Genomic DNA, 18,199 nt, shown 5'->3' with positions numbered 1-18,199 from the left:
TGCAGAGAAAAGAGTCTCTAGGTGATCTTTCAGCTGTGAAAGTATTCTTGATATCACCCCTCCCCTCAAACAGGTGGCGCTGACATCCCTAAAGTCAGTGTGGAGTGGTTCAGGCCATGCTTCTTTTCTTTTTTGTTGGAAAACTGGCACAACAAGGGGGAATGTTGCATAACTTCCACAAGAGGATTACTTAAGTAAAGCTGAAAACTTTGCTGAATAAAGGTCGGTGTGACAGAAGGAAGCAGGAGTGAGCTGATACACAGTGGGAGCAGTGTTGGGTGAGAAATTAAACTCTTGCTGTTGTTTTTAAGCCATGCAGACACTGTCCTAGATTCATGTGCGAGTGCTCGTGAAGGCTAGTGTAGGCATTAAACCTTAGTGAAGTCTTAATGTTGCTGTTGAATTGTTTTGTTTGTTGATTTCAGGATTGTAAGTGAAGTGTGAAGCTGTGTAGGAGAAATGAGGCTATTGCTGGCTGTCAGTCTCATTCTCCTCTTCCTATGTAAGTAGATGTCTTTTAAAGAATGCAACCATCACCGATGAGGTTTAAAAGCTTTGTTTGATTCAGTCGTGTTTTGCTCTTATCCAAGTAAAGTTGTGTGTGTATGTTTCTAACTTTTCAGGGCTTCACAAGACTCAGACATCTAGTGTCACCTTGCACATGAATGCTCGTGAGGTAGGTTGACAAAAATAAATAATACTATAAAGAAATGTATAGTGTGTGTATTTAACGCCCACCTTTTGTATCTTTAGGCAGTATCGATGAGTGAGGCAGCAGTATCTCTCCTCTTATCGCCTCTGTCTCTGTACTCCTGGATGACCTCCACGTTGCTCAGGTTCCTTCTGTCCGTCCCAGCTCTTGTCTTCAGCTCCTGGTATCACTCCTTGCTGCTGATCCTGGCTGGGCCTTGGTGTGTTGCCACTGTCTGCTTCTCTCTGCTGGTGACCGGTCTCCATGTTTCTCTCTACCTACTTCACCTCGGGCTGGTGGCTGGGGCGGTAGCCATTTTGGCTGTCAGGCAACACAAGATGGCTGACGGTGACACCCCCAGTGAGAAAGTATTAAGCCTACAGAAGAGCGTAGAAGGGCAGCAAACCAAAAGCAGGCTAATAATTGGTAAAAGAGCTGCCCAGCAAGGCTGAGTTGTGTAAAATGATGATGTGTGAATAAAAATCCACCTTAGTTAATTGCTTTTACCTTTGTTTATTTAATGAAAGTAAACTTTTAGTTGATTTTTACATAGATTCTGTGTTTCTGTCTTTTACTGGGTTTGGGACAACCTTACAAGGAAGCAAAAAGAAAAGGGGAGGGAGGAGGGCACTAGTGAGTCCTCGTGCCCTAAATGAGGGTGAAAATATATCTGCTCGTTGCTACTTTAACAAAGAGCCTGCAGTTGTCCACTTATCGGTCTCTCTCATTTTCTCTCGTCGTCTTTAAACGCGGCCCCCAATTATCTGCGGATTGTTGTGCTGTTTGCTTCCCATCTGCAGATGTTATCATTAGACGTGTCTGTCAAATGGAGATGAGAAGATAAGAGAAGAACCGAAAATGTTCTGCATTCGTAACGTTTATGCAGCGGAGTCCAGCGGTGCAGGACATGCAAACCACATTCCTGAAAAACACTAATAAAGCGAGTTAACAGGGAGAGAAACTGCATGTGGTGGAGGCGTTGAGCCAAGGCGGCAAATGCTTGCCCAACCAAGTAAACGGCGTATGCAGACAAACTGTGGCTCCCTGATCACAGTGAAGCATTAAAACTGCACAGAAATAACAATCTTATCAAAATGATCAACACTGCAGCCGAAGGGTTTAGCCGTTTAAAAAGTAACCGGTGAACTTTCTGTGCTGTTGTCTGTACAAGCGTGCGAGAAAGAGACAGAGAGAGACAGAAGGGAAATGAGGCTGGATCATAGAGATTTATTACATGGCCGTGGCATCCTAATTAGCATAAAGACTGGACTGGCCCACTCAAGCAGAGAATTAAAAACCTTAATTGTGCTGTCAGCCTTCCTCTCTATTTCTCACTGTTGACTCTACTCTACTTCATTCCGCTCGCAATCGTCTCCTCCCGCTTTCCTTGCCCTCTCTTCTCTGCTTATGAAGTAGCGAGCGTCCGTGCCGTTTAATTGTTGGTGATAAATGGGAAGCAGGATGTTTGTAATTGTCTCAGAGATTCGTGTGTGTGCGTGTGTGTAGGGGGAAGGACGACAGAGATCGTCGAGAGGAAGAGGACGAGGAGAGTTATCCTGTTTTGTAAGAAGAGAGTGGGGAAGCCATTTATCAAATGTTTGTTTGAAGGAGGAAAATTAGCTTGGCAGACGCAGGCGAGGAAGTGCTAGTTGGATTTGATCCCAGGCCAAGCTGATGCTTTTTCCTAGTTGTTTAAATCTCCAACATAATTCAGTGCTCACATTATAGAAAGTAGAAATGTTTCATGTTTAAGACTTACAAATGTTTCAGATTCATATGGGGATTACATGATTGAGCAAATGGGGGTCAGAAATGATATACTAGACAATATAGTTCATATCCAAATGATTAAATCTGATTGTATTGCAAAATAGACTTAAGATAGTGTCCGAAATACTTTTGTTTGACAGACACTTCTGTATGTTAAGGGCTAACATACAGAAGTGTAAGTCAGTCCAACAGTCTAAATTAAAACTGTTTGTCTAAAACTGATGTTCTAAATTGACCATAGATGTTTATTTTTTAGCCCTTCGATAGATTGGCGTCCAGGTTGTACCCGGTGTCTCACCCAATGAAAGGCCATGAATTTGATAAGCATAAGAAAATGGATGAATGACAGGAACATGGCAAAGAAACTACAAAAGCCAAAAAGCTGCTGAGGCGGAGGATGGGAAAAGACGTTATGAAGGTGGGACTGAAAAAACAAACAGTCTCTCGAGCTTTCAGTGAGTAATCTTTGCTTATTTCACAGGTGAAAAGAAACCCCTATGACCAAATTCTGATTAGCAAATTGGAGCACCTTGAACTCATAATTTTTTTCCCTGCAAATGACCAAAATCAGTTAATAATTTATACGTCCATTATTAAATCTTATCTTGGATTTATTCTTCAACCTGCAGTTACTGTTGCCTGTATTTTGTCCCTGTCATATTACTGTTGAATAATGAGATGCACACTATATCATTTTTATTCCTCAGACTACTGAAATAAATTGGAGGCTCTGCTCTTTTCTTGCCCTTTTCTATGGTAAATTATGGTATTATAGCTTGATTGAAGAGAAATTTATGATCTAGAAACTCAGAGTTAATCAAGTCAGATTTTACTGAACCTGCTTTCCACAACAGGGTCAGCACGTTCGGGATTAGGACCCACTGAAATAGGTTCTTCATTTGGATTCTTTAGTTTTTAGCACTTGTAGCTTTGTTATAGCTTTTTCTGTTCTTGTACGTGGACTACACCTCTGACCATCACAGTGTGAATATTTGCCAGTTTCCTGAGATAAAATCCAGTGAAAACCCAATTAAAAAAAATAAAATAATGGCATTTATTCACATAAAAGATGTCAACATAATCTGAATAAACGTAATATGCTTGCTCGACTGGAGAACAATTAGTTGGATGAAGGAGGGAGGAGGAACACAGAGGAAGTAGGATAGCACTGAAAGGCTTTTCTAAAGGAGGAGGAGGAAATGTTTTTGCGAGGGTCAGTCCTGTTTGTGCGTCTCTGCTGTCAAAGCCTCTCCTGCAGTAGCAGACGAGGTTAAGACTTAGGAGGCCGGGCCCTCTCATACGGCGTCTCCCTCAGCACTGACAGCTCACTGAGGCACACACACGCTCACAGACAACACGCACTGCCTTAAACTTTCCACTTTACCCCAGTCCTCCTACCTCCTTTTAATGCATCTGCCCTTCTCTTCCCTCTCTGTCTCCCGCTCTCCCTTTGCTTCCATTTCTCTCATTGTTTTTCTGTTTCTATCGTTCTTCTTTTTCTTCTCACTCTCTCTAATTGGTCTCCGCTAGGTTTGCTTAGACAGGCCTATTCATCATAGCACTATCCTCAGAGACAAACCCTCAGGGAGCAACGGGGAGATAGACAGAGTCAGACGGGAGGGCGATAGGGTCTGCCGCTTGTCAACCCACTTCTCTCCTCTTTTCCCCCTCCCTCTTTACTTCCCCCTCTCCCTCGTCTCTCTGCTCGGTACGTAGATGTCAGTTTTGCAAAGGGAAGTGGGGGTGAGGGAGGTAAAGAGGGAGGGAATGTAGACACATTAGTTAGGCTATTAGTTCAACAAGCTGCTTCCATGCCTGTCAGTGGTCCAACATCCAGCCACACGCACGCACTGTTCTCATGTCTGACATTTGTTACATGTAGTATCTGTGAGAGAGTGATTGTGAGTGACGGGTTGAGTGTGGGGGGTGGAAAAAAAAACTTTACATGGAGCTGAGTGTCTGTCATTTCTGGTGTCCGGAGAGCCTTAATGAGCAAAACACAGCATATAAAGACTTTCTACAACCCTGCTCATTTTTACCAGTGTCACTGTGTATTGCATTTCTGAGACTTCAGTGTGTGCGCGGACGCGTGCGTATGTGTGTTAACATGATCGCTGTTGTAAAGGGCAAAGAGAAACATGTAGAGCTTCATTGTGAGAGGTCCAAATGTCTGCTTTGATAAGGTCAAACGAGATTTTTTCCACTGTAAGTGTGTCAGAGAGTTTCTCTTCTCTCCTGATTTGATGGGCCAGCAGTCAGAGCAGCTTTCTTCTTCTTCTTGAGATTTGCTTGACTTAGGCGGTAATAAAACCGAGCGATAAAAGGTACACATAGAAAGTGCTTGTATGACATTTGTAACACAGGTTCAAGTAAGACAAACACTTTAAGGATCCCTGGACTCGACTGCTCCCAACCTTTTTAGCTTGTGACCTTTAATAATGAAGGTGTGTCTGGTGACATGATAAAAATGTTTCCAGGATTCATTCAGGATTATTTAGGGCTTAAGCATGTCTGGTTAAGTCAGAAGTCATTATATGTAATCTTGCTGGGACTGAATTATTTTCTCAAAAATAGAAAAAAGAAACGAAATTAGAAGGTATGACGGGCACTAGTAGTCCATCATATTAGAATACAATCACGTGAAAAACAAAGTACACCCTTATGCTTCCATAGGAATTAAGAGGCCAAGTAGCAGCCAGGTGTTGTTGCACCATTCAGATGTGTGATAACACAACATCAGAGTCGTCCCAGGAGTGGACTTCCATGCAAATTCACCCTAGGGTCAGACCATCCAATATTCAGAGAAACACATTTCAGTCTCTACAGGCCTCAGTTGAGATGTTAAATACAAAGCTTAATATCTCGTAAAAAACATGGGTGCAGAGCTCAGATTTGCAAAGTTTCATTTGATCAAATTAAAAGACTTCTGGAACAATGTTCTTTGTAGATTAAGTCAATTTGTTTAGTCGTAATGCATAGCACCATGTTTGCAAAACTCAGCATGAACACCTGATGCCAACTGCCAAGCACGGCAGTGGAGGGGTGATGATTTAAACTTCTTTATTTCCTTCATTTGTTGCAACTAAGTCATATTTATATATTCATGCTATGGTCTCCCTAACTCTTCACTGAGCTATCTTGAACCTCAACAATTCTCTTACTTGAATTAATTGTCATCTGCAGCTACTGAGGAGGGGACAATTTAAAAGCAATCCAGTGTTTAACAGACTTTTCCATCACCAGTGTTCTTGCCTGCTGATAGACCACAACCACAGCTGGAAAAGACGGTCAAATCAATGGAAATAAGATGCAATTGAAACAAACCAGGAGATAGCATAGCATTAACTATTCCCCATCCTCAAAGATGTCTCAAGATGTAAACTCATAGCAGAAAAATCAAGGAGAATGCGCCTGGACATGAATGGAAAGAAAGCAAATAGAGATGGGAATGCAAACACAGCAGAAGTCATGAATATGCAGCACACAGCTCACCCCCTGCTCCATCCTTTTCCTCTGTATGTTTTGTCAGATTCTTGCTGCCTTCTCCTCCTGTTTGATTCAAATCCCCTGCTCTCTCACTCCTAATACCTCTTCAGCATCTCTTCTCCTAACCCCCCTCTCTCGTGCATGAGCCCCTCTTCACTAATCATCTGAGGCCCAATTATACTCAGTTGGCCCCGCACCACCTCACTACAGGGGCTCTGGAGGGCCAAAATATACTGATGCTGACTGACGTTAATTTGCATGACTTCTTGGCCTCCATAAGTACCACTGTTGTCTGTCTTCTGCCGTTGCATAGGAAGCCAGAGGAGAAGAAGAAGAGGTAGAACATGTCATGTTATGTAATCCGAAGCACTAGTAGGAGAGTAAAGAAGGCAGGGAGTGTCGCACTGCTTTCTAACTAAGTACTGTCAAACCCTTATTTTGCAGGCAGACATGGATCTGACAGGTCACACATCGGCTCTCTATCTGCCAGGCTAACGTTTCTGGCAGTTTGGCAGTGTTTGCCCAGATATCTGTAGTCTACTGGCGTTGTTTTTCAGACTACGCAAACATAAATCTCCCATTTATTTATTTATTTTTCCTAGTGTTTGTTCTTTAGCTCATTTGCAAATAACATTTTGGGCTTAAGAGGTTATCAGATCTTTCAGCATGCCACTTCACTAAAGAAAAACAGATACAGTAGAATTATATGTGGCTAGTTTTTGCTAATACAAGTTTTTAGATCCAGAAACTGCACGTTTTTTAGACATGCACAGACAAACAGCAGCACCAATATCTGTGTCTCCTTATTTTTAAATTCCTAATGTGAAATTGCTCATTGGCAATGTGATTTTACTGTCTTTCTGTTACTCACAATCACCAATTAATAAACTGTAGTATGTAGTGGAGTATGTACAATTTAAATTGTGTAGTTTTAGCAAGCTAAGCTTTGGTTATTTTCTCCGCTCCACACCGTGCGTAGTTGTGTCACAGCTGATTGAGACAGGCTGGGATGGCTGCTGTAGCCATGGCTTTGCATTCATTGTAGGAATTGTGTCTGTGACACGTTAGCTTAAAACCTGCGAAACACTTAACTGCACACAGAAACTGTGAGAGAACTAAAGTCCTGGCTGAATATTACATTGAACTTACTGAGCTGCTTTAGTAACACACAGTGCTGTTGATCACGTAGACCTTAAAACAAATGGACTGCCATGGCTTCTGGGCGAGTTCGACATTTACCATCTTGGCTTCATAAGGCCTGATCCTGGATAAATAGGAAGGTTGCATCAGGAACGGCATTCACTGTGGCAATCCCTCAGGGAATAAGGGAGGGGCTTGAAAGTATCTTTAAGGTAGCCATGACCTAGGACATCTAACACCTTTAACATCTTTACTGCCTGTTTCTAACTAGGACAATATCGAGAGAGAGAGAGAGAGAGAGAGAGAGAGAGAGCGCATCACGGTGTATTAATCCGGTTGTTCAGTGATGACGCGACGAATCCTACTTCCGGGTCTAAAGTAGTCTGCGTTTAATATGGCTTTTGTGTTGTTAACATGTTTAATGTTATGTATTTTCTTCTATTTGATCTCAAAAAGCTCCTAAAACAGTCAGTGATCACTGTTGACCTCCCTCGGCTTTTATTACCGCTAATCATTTATATAAGCTCAGTTTTTAAAACCTTAGGATGTAACTACAGCCCAGCCCATGCAGCAGTATATGAATGACTAACCTTGTATTGTGGATGGATTATCTCAGTTGTTCTCCTGGCTGAAGTTTGGTCCTTTTACAGCATCCTGCCATGCGATTACATTTGTTTCTGACCACCGAGAACACTCACGTTAACTTTTATCGAGTGGAAAAAAAGTTAGCTTGTTTATATTATGCTAACATAGCTGTGTCGCTAGCGGTCACGTAGCACATCATTATATACCAGCTAGCCCAACTTAAGTAACCTTACAAATGTCACTGCTGTTTAGTTTTCTGTCTTCATTTATGCTGGAAGTGATAGCAGAGCTGTACGTTTTAATTTGTTTCCAAAACCCCGCAGTCAGGACATGCTATATTGTATTTAGATAGAAGCTAGCGAGCTAACTCCCTGCTAACTTCTAACTCCGTTAAATGTCATAAATTCCGTTTTCATGGATGCCTGGATGTTAAACTCAATTGTTACACCTGGTAGAGCAGAACGCTGATCATTTTATTAACGATGAAAGACTTTAGACAGTTTTTCAACTCTCAGTAATGCCATAGTGATCGTTTGATATATGGACCCGCAGCGGTGTTTAGACCCAGACACTGCTAGTGACGTCAGACTGAACAACTGGATAAAGAGACTTAGAGAATCTCGAGTGAGGGCAGAGTGAATATTTTCTTGTAGACTTGTGTAGAGTCTGCTTTTTCTCCCAACCACAGCACTGCTCATTAGAAACATTAAGTTTTATTGAATAAATGGCTTTATTTTTCAGCCCTAGATGCCATGTCCATCTTTAAGATACAGTCTATAATTTAACAGAGCTCTTTTGACTAATTTCAGTGGGAGCAGTATTGTAGCGTACAGTTTTGAGCCATATCCATACCATCACAGATTCAACCACAAATGCATTTTTAAGTCTGAGCAATAACCCCCAAATATCTGCAGAGAATATCTGGTTATCTGCTACTATACACCAGGAAAAATGCCAACGGTTGTATATGAATACCACAAAAACAACTGCAAAGAAACCCAAAAGAAGGTGAGAAAAGCCCTCAGTGGTCTTTTAGGATTCAGATGAATAGAAGAGAAAAATGAAGGCTGGAGAAATGTGCATGGAAGCACCAGATTTAATCTAGCCTAGGAATTCGTCCAACCTCGATAGCGGCAATAAAACAGCGCTTGTTAACTTTCACTCCAGTGTTAATCCTTTACTGTATGATGCATTTTTACACAACATTAAAGGGTTGCCTTTGGTTGGCATGGAACTAGAATAAACACACACACACACACACACACACACACACACACACACACACACACACACACACACACACACACTTGCAGTTCTGGTGTCCTGGGCAGACACCCAAGCTGTGGACAGCCTGGCCTGTGTCTCAAGCTGGGTATGTGCTGTTTTCTGTGTGTGTGGCGTGTTGTCGCCATGTCGTGGCTTGTGTCCTATTATCACCCCTCTCCCCCTTTCTCCTCCTCTCTCTCTCACACACACACACACGCACACACACGCACCTCTGCCCCCTTCTGGACTCGGCCAGCAGCCAAGACTGCAGCACTGGGACACTCCATTCACTAAGATTGGTGAGGTGAGAAGAGGGAGGGGTGAGATGAGATGTGTGTCCCCCAGGATGAAAGCAGCTCTGTGGGGTCACAATGAGACACAAACAGCCACCAGCTCTGTCAGCAGCGTCTACTGTCCATGACTGAGGCTGAATGTACAGGAATGTGGTATTTATGCCAGAAACAACTGTTTAGTTTGTGTGAGTTTGTGTATCAAAAATCAAGTAAACGAGCAGCTAAACACTCACTCAGAAGCTTTAAATTCCAAAAAATTATTTTTATTCTGAATGACCAATAAAATTATGGCAAATATTTACAAATAATTACTTCTTAGTTTCACATTACAGGTACATAAATGGAATAATTCACCAACAACAGTCACTCAGGTGGACGGATGGACAGGTACACAGACTGAGTATGAAGAAATGCATCAAGCAAACTGCAATTTAATATTTCACAGTAAACTCAAAGCCATGAAATAAAATAACAATAATATTAACAATAAAAATATAAAAAATAAGCATAATATCAAATTCACCATTTACTTTCAGTTTTCTGAACAAAACTGATCGCAGTTCAGGAACAAAATAAACTAACAAACAAAAAGTGAAGAAAAGATAAAAAGAAGAAAAATCAAGTGATATGATATCTTTGGCAAATTCGCACTGCAGTAAAATACATTCAAATATTAAGACAACACACAACACACAAAGAGGAAAAAACACCAAGTTTTGTTTGCAACTACTAGAAAATTGAATAAAAAACATACAGGTTTTCTTAAAGAAGCATTTCTTTTTACTTTTTTTTTTTTTTAATCCTCCCCTCTAGAATATTTGAAGGCATTTCTCGTCTTCGTTTTTGTGTTTGTAACTCTTTTTCTTCTATTTCATATGGTTTTTGTACAAGAGTTTGTCCTTTAAAACAGGCATCACAGGCTTTGGTGAATGTTACAGATATGTTATCTTTTTTGTCCCATTTTAATGTTGAAGAATAGAACACACTGAATCGTTGGACCCGAATTTAATTTTTGCCTTTTTGTCTTTTGTTTGTTCATTTTATTTAAATTCATATTTTATTTTATTTTATTTGGACCAAAATGTCACAGATATAAATATCTCTTCAAAACCCCAGATAGGAAGTCATGGACACAAAAAAAACTCCAGATTGTTACACGAAAGGCCACAGTAAGGTGAAAAATTATGTATCTATTCTTTTTTTCTTTTTTTCTTTTTTTTTGATTGAAACATCTGCTTAAAAAGCACAGTTGATTTTTGTAGGCTGAGTTGTGTGTATTACTCCTCTTCCACAGTTGAATAATATTAAGATGTACAGAACATTGTAACACTTCAGTATGAGATCTGTCCAGAGCCTAGTTATATCAGCAAGCATGAAACAGATTGTGCCACTAATTGCTGTCAAGATGTGATGCTGAATTCCCCTCAGGTTTTGGGAAGGCAGTAGCCTTCTTCATGGATTCATATTGAGATACAGTCAGGCAGTGCGCACTCGGCAAGAAATCATAATAAAGGAGAAAAAAACTCATTTGCATTTATTTCAGGTTCTTATTTGACTTGGAGCTGGGATCAAAATTCAGGATGCAATTTATTTTCATGGACAGTAAACTGTGGAAGTGCTGCAAATGAAATGTATTTGTTTGATCTGAAACTGGTGTTTCTTTGTGTTTCAAAATGCTCTACAGCCACACGGAGAGGAAATAGGAAACAGGAGATGCGAGATCTCACAGAGTGTTCTTGTCCAAATAAAGACGCCGGCAGCAATATTGCCATTGAAATGACCTCGCTTTGGCACGAAAAACACCCAGCTTGATTCCTATGCAGAATTTCTGACAGGACAGCGAGCATCACATCTGAGGAGTCAGTGGGAAAAAGTGAGAGAAGTAAGAAGGCAAAAGGATTAATAGGGCTGTCTGAAGAAAAAGGGAGGACTTCTGAGGAAGGTCACAGCCCTGAAATCAAGAGAATACCTTTAATATTCCTAATCCTGGTGGTGTGGCAGTGGGGAGGAGAGGCGAGATGGGGAGACAAGTGCATGAGATATGATGAGATTAGGGCTGAGGAGGGATGGGTGAAAAGGGATGGGATGAGCTTCTGATGGCACAGCAGGTTTGGCCTCCCCTGGGGAACATGGGGGCATAAGAGGAGGGGCTACCACCACTTTGCAAAGGACAAAAGGAGGGAGCAAGAGTATGTCTGTACTTATATTTATGTGTGTGTGTATGTAGCCTCTGCCTGCCACGCTTTCTATAGTACCACCCACGGTGACTAGTCGTCCCCCCCCTTCATCACTGCAGTCAATGTCATAGCTGCCAATCCAAACAGCTGCCGGCCAGTGAGAATCCAGTCTCTCCCAATGTGAACCAGTCAGGTCAAAGCAATGGCAAAGCAAGCTGTGTCCCTATGAGATGCATAGTTAACCAACAGTCCTGTTAATATGTCACTGGACTCTGGTCTACACCGAATGACAACCACTGAGTTTGACTTGTTTGATTTAGCAAGTTGATGCAAGCGGACAACTGGATTTACCTCCTGAAGGAGAATGACTTCAATCAATTATTTCTTATTGTATGCGTGTGTGTGTGAACATGTTTAGACATCTTTGTGAGGACAGAAAATTGGCATGCTACTATACTTGTGGGGACCAGCAGTCACTTATGGGGACAAAATGCCTGTCCCTAGGAGTTTTTGAGGCTCAAAATATGGTTTTAGTGTCAGGGTTACAATTAGGTTATGGTTAGGCTTAGGCTGAGGGTTAGGCATTCATTTTTGATGGGTAGGGTAAGCAGCTAGATTATGTCAATGAGATGTCCTCACTAAGATATGAAATTGTGTGTTTCTTTTAAACACTGGGGTTGGAAAAAAGAAATTCATTTTATTAATGAATAAACTTGATATATTTCTGTCATGTCCTTGGCTTTTATTTATATATATATATATATATATATATATAAACATAGTTTAACCGTGATCTATGTTGTGGATATCTCCCAGAAATTGAACTTTTCAGTCACCCATTTCAGAAATATGCAAATATTATGCACTTGGTTGATGTTCGGATATCTTTTAATGATCCTAAAGTTGGAAAAAATATCTCACTGTCCCGCTGCCACCAAAAAAACCTCCTTGAGATTGGTTTGGTTGATGGCAGTTTAACGGTTGCCGTTGTTTTGATGGAAGATGCTGTCTTACTGCAAACACTCATCAAGCAGTAGTGAAACTTGTAAAAGTGTGATCCAAAACGAAATGGAGACCATTTGCCTTCACCTTTTGATAGCAAGCATCCTCCTGCAACCACTTGCAAACTGGTCAGGGAACACAATTTTTTCGTAGTTACCAGTGGTTACCAGTGTCACCAGTCTCCAGACCTATGTGACTGAGGCTTCAGCAGCTGATTTCTCAGCAACCTTTTGCAACCACTCACAACTCATTGGGGTGATACTCATTTTCCCCTAACAATGGGTGGTTGCCAGGATGTCACTAACTTGTCTAGGCCTGGGTGACTGGCTCTGTAAGCAGGTTTTTAGCCCATTAGCAGGTTCTGCATATACTTGTAGAACTGGAGTTGTGTCCTGTGACTTTGCTGACCCATTTCTTTATGGTCAATGTTCCCACACAGACACTACCACCCACTAACAACGTGATCATCTTAGGAGCTTTATCAAAAATGAAAAATGTTGTGCTATGTCAAAATTTGGGATTATTATCTAAAGATAACTAAGAATTTTGAAATAACATCATAGAATTTAGAGCTACAGATGGGGGAAAATATAAATAAAATAAATTCAGTGGTGGAAACAATCTTCCATGACATGACCTACTGTACTGCCACACAAAAGACAACTCAACAAAAAAAGACATCTGTCTTGGTGTCACAAGAAGTTTAGTCTCAGCTGAGTCGCTTGGATAGAAATCGTATGGCTCTGGCACTGTCACTACAGCTGATGAGTGAGGAATCAATCACTGACTTTAATACAACCAGGACTATTTTCTGCTTTTCGTTGCTGTAGCTGCTTAACAACATCTTTTTTTCCTCCGGGTTTTATGACTGAAAAATCCACATTCGGGGAGATTTATTGACTAATGTGGGTGCTGTTAGATCAGCTGTCAGAGCCGCGATGACACTGTTGTTGCATTGTAAGAATCACTGTGAGTTATTGGTACTTTAATCACCTTTATTTATTTGTAAAAGGCTTTGTAAAATCTTCAAACCCTGTGTTTGCCCGGGTAAATAATAAGACTTCTGTTAAATGCGTTGCAGGGAGGGAAACTGAATCTAGTTTTAGTGACTCATAGTAGGTCAGGGGGATGTTGACATATAAAACTAAAGGCACTGTCCTTGTTTTCAGCTGGTGTGGTTCAGGTTCAATAATGCCTCAGAAGGATCAAGAGAAAAAGACAGAAATAAGGAAAGGCTCCCGCTGAGGCGCACGCTGGCAACACAGCAGGTGAGCCGTCATAAGAATCTTTCTTTAGAGTTGTGTATTCACAACTTTTAAGGTCTACAAACGTGAAAGGATCCACTCTATTACTATTTCAAAAAGTCCCAGAAACAACAAATATTGAGAAACTAACAGCTTTGTTCAGGGTTTATAGTTATTGTATGTTTATAGAGCTATATATTATGCCTCACACTGCAGATTTGGTGCCTTCAATCTGTTTGCTAGTAGACACTACACAGTAGCAATGAAGCGTTACACTCAGCCACACATACCCAAAACAAAAAAGGAATCCAAACACTCGCAGATGATGGCCAAAAACAACACCGCACACCTTAAGTCTTTTTATAATAGAAGAAAGCTTCGACACTAAAATCTTCAGTGTGAATAACTGAAATCGCTATTGACATTGTGACTTCTCTTTCGCTGATTACTGTACAAGTCTGGTGAGGACAGAATTGAAACTGAAAAAGGTACAGGCTAAGGAAGATATTGCCCTCTCACAAGACCAATATATCGGCCCCTCAGACATTTGGGAAGGGAAAACACACTGATTTCAGATCTGTGCTGAGGGGCGAATCTGTCCTTGTCTGTCTGTACGAGATGGGTAAGGCCTCAACCCTGGTGTCATGCATTGTCACAGCGCAGAACTGATGTGGCAGACAAACAAACGAAAAAAAATAATAATCAGGTTTACTTTTTTTTCACGAAAGCAGTACTTTTATAGAAACAATTTCAGGATTTTAAACAAGCACATGTTTTGACACATACTCAAAACGGGGAAAAGCAGAAGAAGTACTTAATGGTTCTGAAAGGAAGCTGAAAAAGTAGAATGTCACCTTAAGAAGATGATTGAGTCTCTTTGTGCTTTTGTAAGAAGTCAGCCGATCCACTAGGGGGGCCCATCTTTGGGGAGTTTAAAGACAGAGATAGAAAGAGAGGGTGCCACTGCTTCCTGTTGGTCTTTGGCTGATGCTCGACTGGATCAGCAACAGGAGGGATACTCCTCACATTGGGTCTGATCCAGTCTAGCACCAACCTTCGTTTGGACACTTAGGAAGCAAAATAAAAACACAAAAAACTTATTAAGTGGCACCTTTGTCAACTGATACCAGGCAACAAACTATAAACAGGAAAATCGCAATCTGATCACACTTATAAACAAAGACTTCTTATATTGAAAGTTTTTTCAGAATTCATATTTCACTGCATCATCGCCGTCGTCATCGTCACTATTCTAGCACAACAGCGTGACACTATTATAAATCATTACAGGCATTCACTCTCATCACGGAGTGCAGCACAGAAAAGCTTCTTAATATATTACTCTGTGTCTCCTCCATTATAAATAGCTCTTGATCAGGACTAAATCTTGTCTGGGGAGGTAGGATACCACCGTCCTGTACTGTAACACAACCTGATGGAACCGATTTTGGTCCGATGTGAAGATGAGTACTGTTTGTTTTACAGTAGTGGGCTCAGATTTTAGGCTGTGCTTTCCTGAAAAGTCTCTCTATGTCTTGGTCAGTGGCTTTCAAACCAACTCAAATGCAAGTGTGAATGTAAGGCATGGATGTATTAAAAGAGCTGGGGCCTCATTTATACATTTTTATTATGTTCAAAGATTGGTTAATTACTTGTGTTTAATTATGTGACGACCATTGTTTATAAATCTCAAACCAACCTAAATTGACGGCACCTGTAATTTCAGCAAAATTGTGGGTTTAAACAGAAATAACCGAGGACCAAAACAGAAAAGAAAACTTTTTTGAGGACAAGCTCTCTTAAGTAGATTAAGAGAAAATAAAAGAGAATCCAAATTTGCCAGTGAATCTGATTCTGATTAGCAGGAAAACCATGGACAGTTCAGACTTACAAATTAAGATTTTACGAATGTAACTTCATGTTATAAATGAGGCTTTTGGATGCAGCGATGTCATTCAGCACGTCCTTCCAATTTTTCTAGTGGTCAAATTCAGTATTGCAGGCAAAAATACCCACACCTCAAAAAACGTTTTTTTCCCCCCATTTCTTGAAAAATACAAAAGAGTCATCTGTAGAACTACTAATGTTTCTACCTCTGATAGGTTGGCCCGTAATCGTTCTGTTATGAATTTATCTGTAGGCGTTGACATCCAGTATCCAGCTCCTCTTAATACATCCACTATGTGAGGACACAGTTTTCTTACCAGAAAATTGGATCATGCTTGACTTCAACTACTAAAACCCCACCCCTGAACAGCAAACATCCAGTCATGGTTTATTAACTATCTTTAGGCGTGCCAAGTTTTGGATTTTTCTACACGCTGAACCCGTGTGCATGGTGCAGCAGTAGAAATCACACACAGCATTTAAGGAGTCTTATCTTCTAAACTTTTTCCAATCCTAAAAGTAAAGAATGAAGAAATGAGGTGAGATGCAAAAATGCTCACTAGCTTACATACTGCATAGTGCACTGGTAACACAAAAGGATTGGATAGTTGACAGTTGTGTGATAGTTGTGTTTGTTGTAAGCAATCCGCCGCTTTAAAAATGACTAGAAATTCAGAGCATGTGTACTCTGCAGAACTGGAAAGCTTGACCACTATAACAGTAACAAACGGGACAGGGCGAACATGCGTGACCCTGAACGCTCCCTTTGAAATAATGTTATCTCATTTGATGAACATTTCTGAGGGTTCCAGAGGAAAATGTGTTGAATCTGTGGCAGAACGAATAGAATGGTAACGATATGGGTGATTTTGGTCAGTCAAAGTTAGGATGATTGGATTGTCTTTACTTCACTGTAGCATGGCATAGAAAATTGATTGATTAATGTGCGGTCATAAAAATAGCCTACTGTTTGAAAAAGTTGATTTTTCTCTGATCAGCTTAAATAATTTCATCAAAAATATTCCCAACTGGAAAACCCAGAAGGTCACAATACAGATAGTTTTAATGCTACACACAGTCCGCTGACTTTTGGTTTATGACTGGTTAAAAACTAGATAGGAATACGAAGGCTTGATAGTGTGGGAGGGTCCAAATTTCCAAAATCTACTTGTTTACATAATCGGTTATTGACCTTGACATACCTGTGTCCTCACAGTATTGTATACCCAAACAGTATTGTGCTGCAGCTCAGGAGTGTATTCGTTGGTTTAAGTGTCACTCAAAGAAAATGCAAACTTCACCGATGTCAAAGATTTGAATTCTTTTCCTCTTTGCAGTCCAAGCGTAGGCGAGTTTGTACTGAGCGGTTCCGATGCTATCCATCCCTCCCTCATCTCCTTCTCCTCCTCACCCTGCGACTTCCTGTGTCTACACGAGGGTGTCAGTGGCGGTCGTAGGTGGAGGCTGTAGCGGTGGCAGCAGGGCCTGCCCCTCGTGATGTTGCACTGTAATAATATGGCGATCCTGGAGGGGGAAAAAAAGCAAACACACAACTTTTTTAAGTCACTTAACTGAAAAAAATATGAAAACGTGATGTGAATCCAGGTTCTTTAACCTTGGGCTTTTTTCTTGTCTACATAATTAGATTATTAAAACCTGTAATTTCTGCCATGTAAGAGCTGAAAGCAGAGAAAATACATTATTTTAAAATGGTGTGTGCTGAGCAATTTACAGGCAGAAACAGAACAGCGATGGGATTTATCTAAGAGCTGTGTTTGGTGGAGTCCAATAAAAGGTTTTTTTTAATCTCTACTATTAAGGCCTAACTAACCATCAAGCATGATCGCTTCATGGTTAGTTATCAAGTGTTTGTATTTCCCATTCAAGCTACAGTTGACCACAGTAATCTGCTAGTGACCTGCTAGTGGTGCCACGCCCTCTTTGCAACCGATTTATCCTAGCAACTGTCAGAAATTACTCGCTAACTGCTTAGAGGTTACCAGGCGGTCACTTATTCCACTGTGATAACAGGCTAAATGTATAATAAAAGAAGTTTATTAAATGTGTAATGAAAGACGTTTTGTGATATTTAAGGATTTTTAGTATTTAAAGTTTTTGAATCATTTCACACAAAAAACGAATATTGAAGAAATATTCAACTTTCATTTGATCCCTTCAGTATATCTGACAAATCCTGATTAGCAGCTGTAAACCAGGTAAAACTGAAAGTGAACTAAGCAAGAACGTAGGCAATTATTCCTCTGTGGGCAGGAAAAGTACTTTCTCTTTCAAATAAGTTTGACTAATCTGGAGATTTGTTAATACGATTGTCTTGTTCTTTTGCTCATTTCGCTTCCCCGTGGACTTCTGTCGCAATGTCATCACACTGACAGATCGCAGCAATTAACTTGGTCAGAATAATTTTTTTTTTATTACAGCTAGAACTGATGTTTAAAATGACAAAAAACAGCAAGACGGCTGTAATAAATCTGAATTCTCCCTGAACAATTTACAGCCTACTTAAATATGGTGTAAATGTGAAACGAGCAGCTTCAATTTTCTGTTCAGATTATATTTTACTTTGAATGTGAGCAGTGAAAGGCAGGGATGAGATGACATGAGCTGATGGAGCTAATGACAGAAAAAATAGTCTCTCTT

The 18,199-nt window shown here is 40.6% G+C and overlaps 1 protein-coding gene across 1 annotated transcript in view; it reads right to left on the bottom strand.

The window, feature by feature from the left end:
- Positions 1-12,076: 12,076 nt before the first annotated feature.
- pax5 (paired box 5) overlaps positions 12,077-18,199 on the bottom strand; it is a 53,095-nt gene continuing 46,972 nt past the window's right edge. Inside the window, exon 10 of the mRNA XM_013912932.1 lies at positions 12,077-17,065. Within this exon, the coding sequence (XP_013768386.1) occupies positions 16,983-17,065 (83 nt within the window). The 3' untranslated portion in view covers positions 12,077-16,982. The remainder of the gene's footprint in view (positions 17,066-18,199) is intronic.

This window comes from Pundamilia nyererei, unplaced genomic scaffold, assembly GCF_000239375.1.
Source record: "Pundamilia nyererei isolate P.nyererei 1_Seehausen unplaced genomic scaffold, PunNye1.0 scaffold00107, whole genome shotgun sequence".
In the NCBI taxonomy this organism is placed as follows: Eukaryota; Metazoa; Chordata; class Actinopteri; order Cichliformes; family Cichlidae; genus Pundamilia; species Pundamilia nyererei.
The sequence above is the reverse complement of the archived record's forward strand: the minus strand, read 5'-3'. Positions and strand labels throughout refer to the sequence as shown.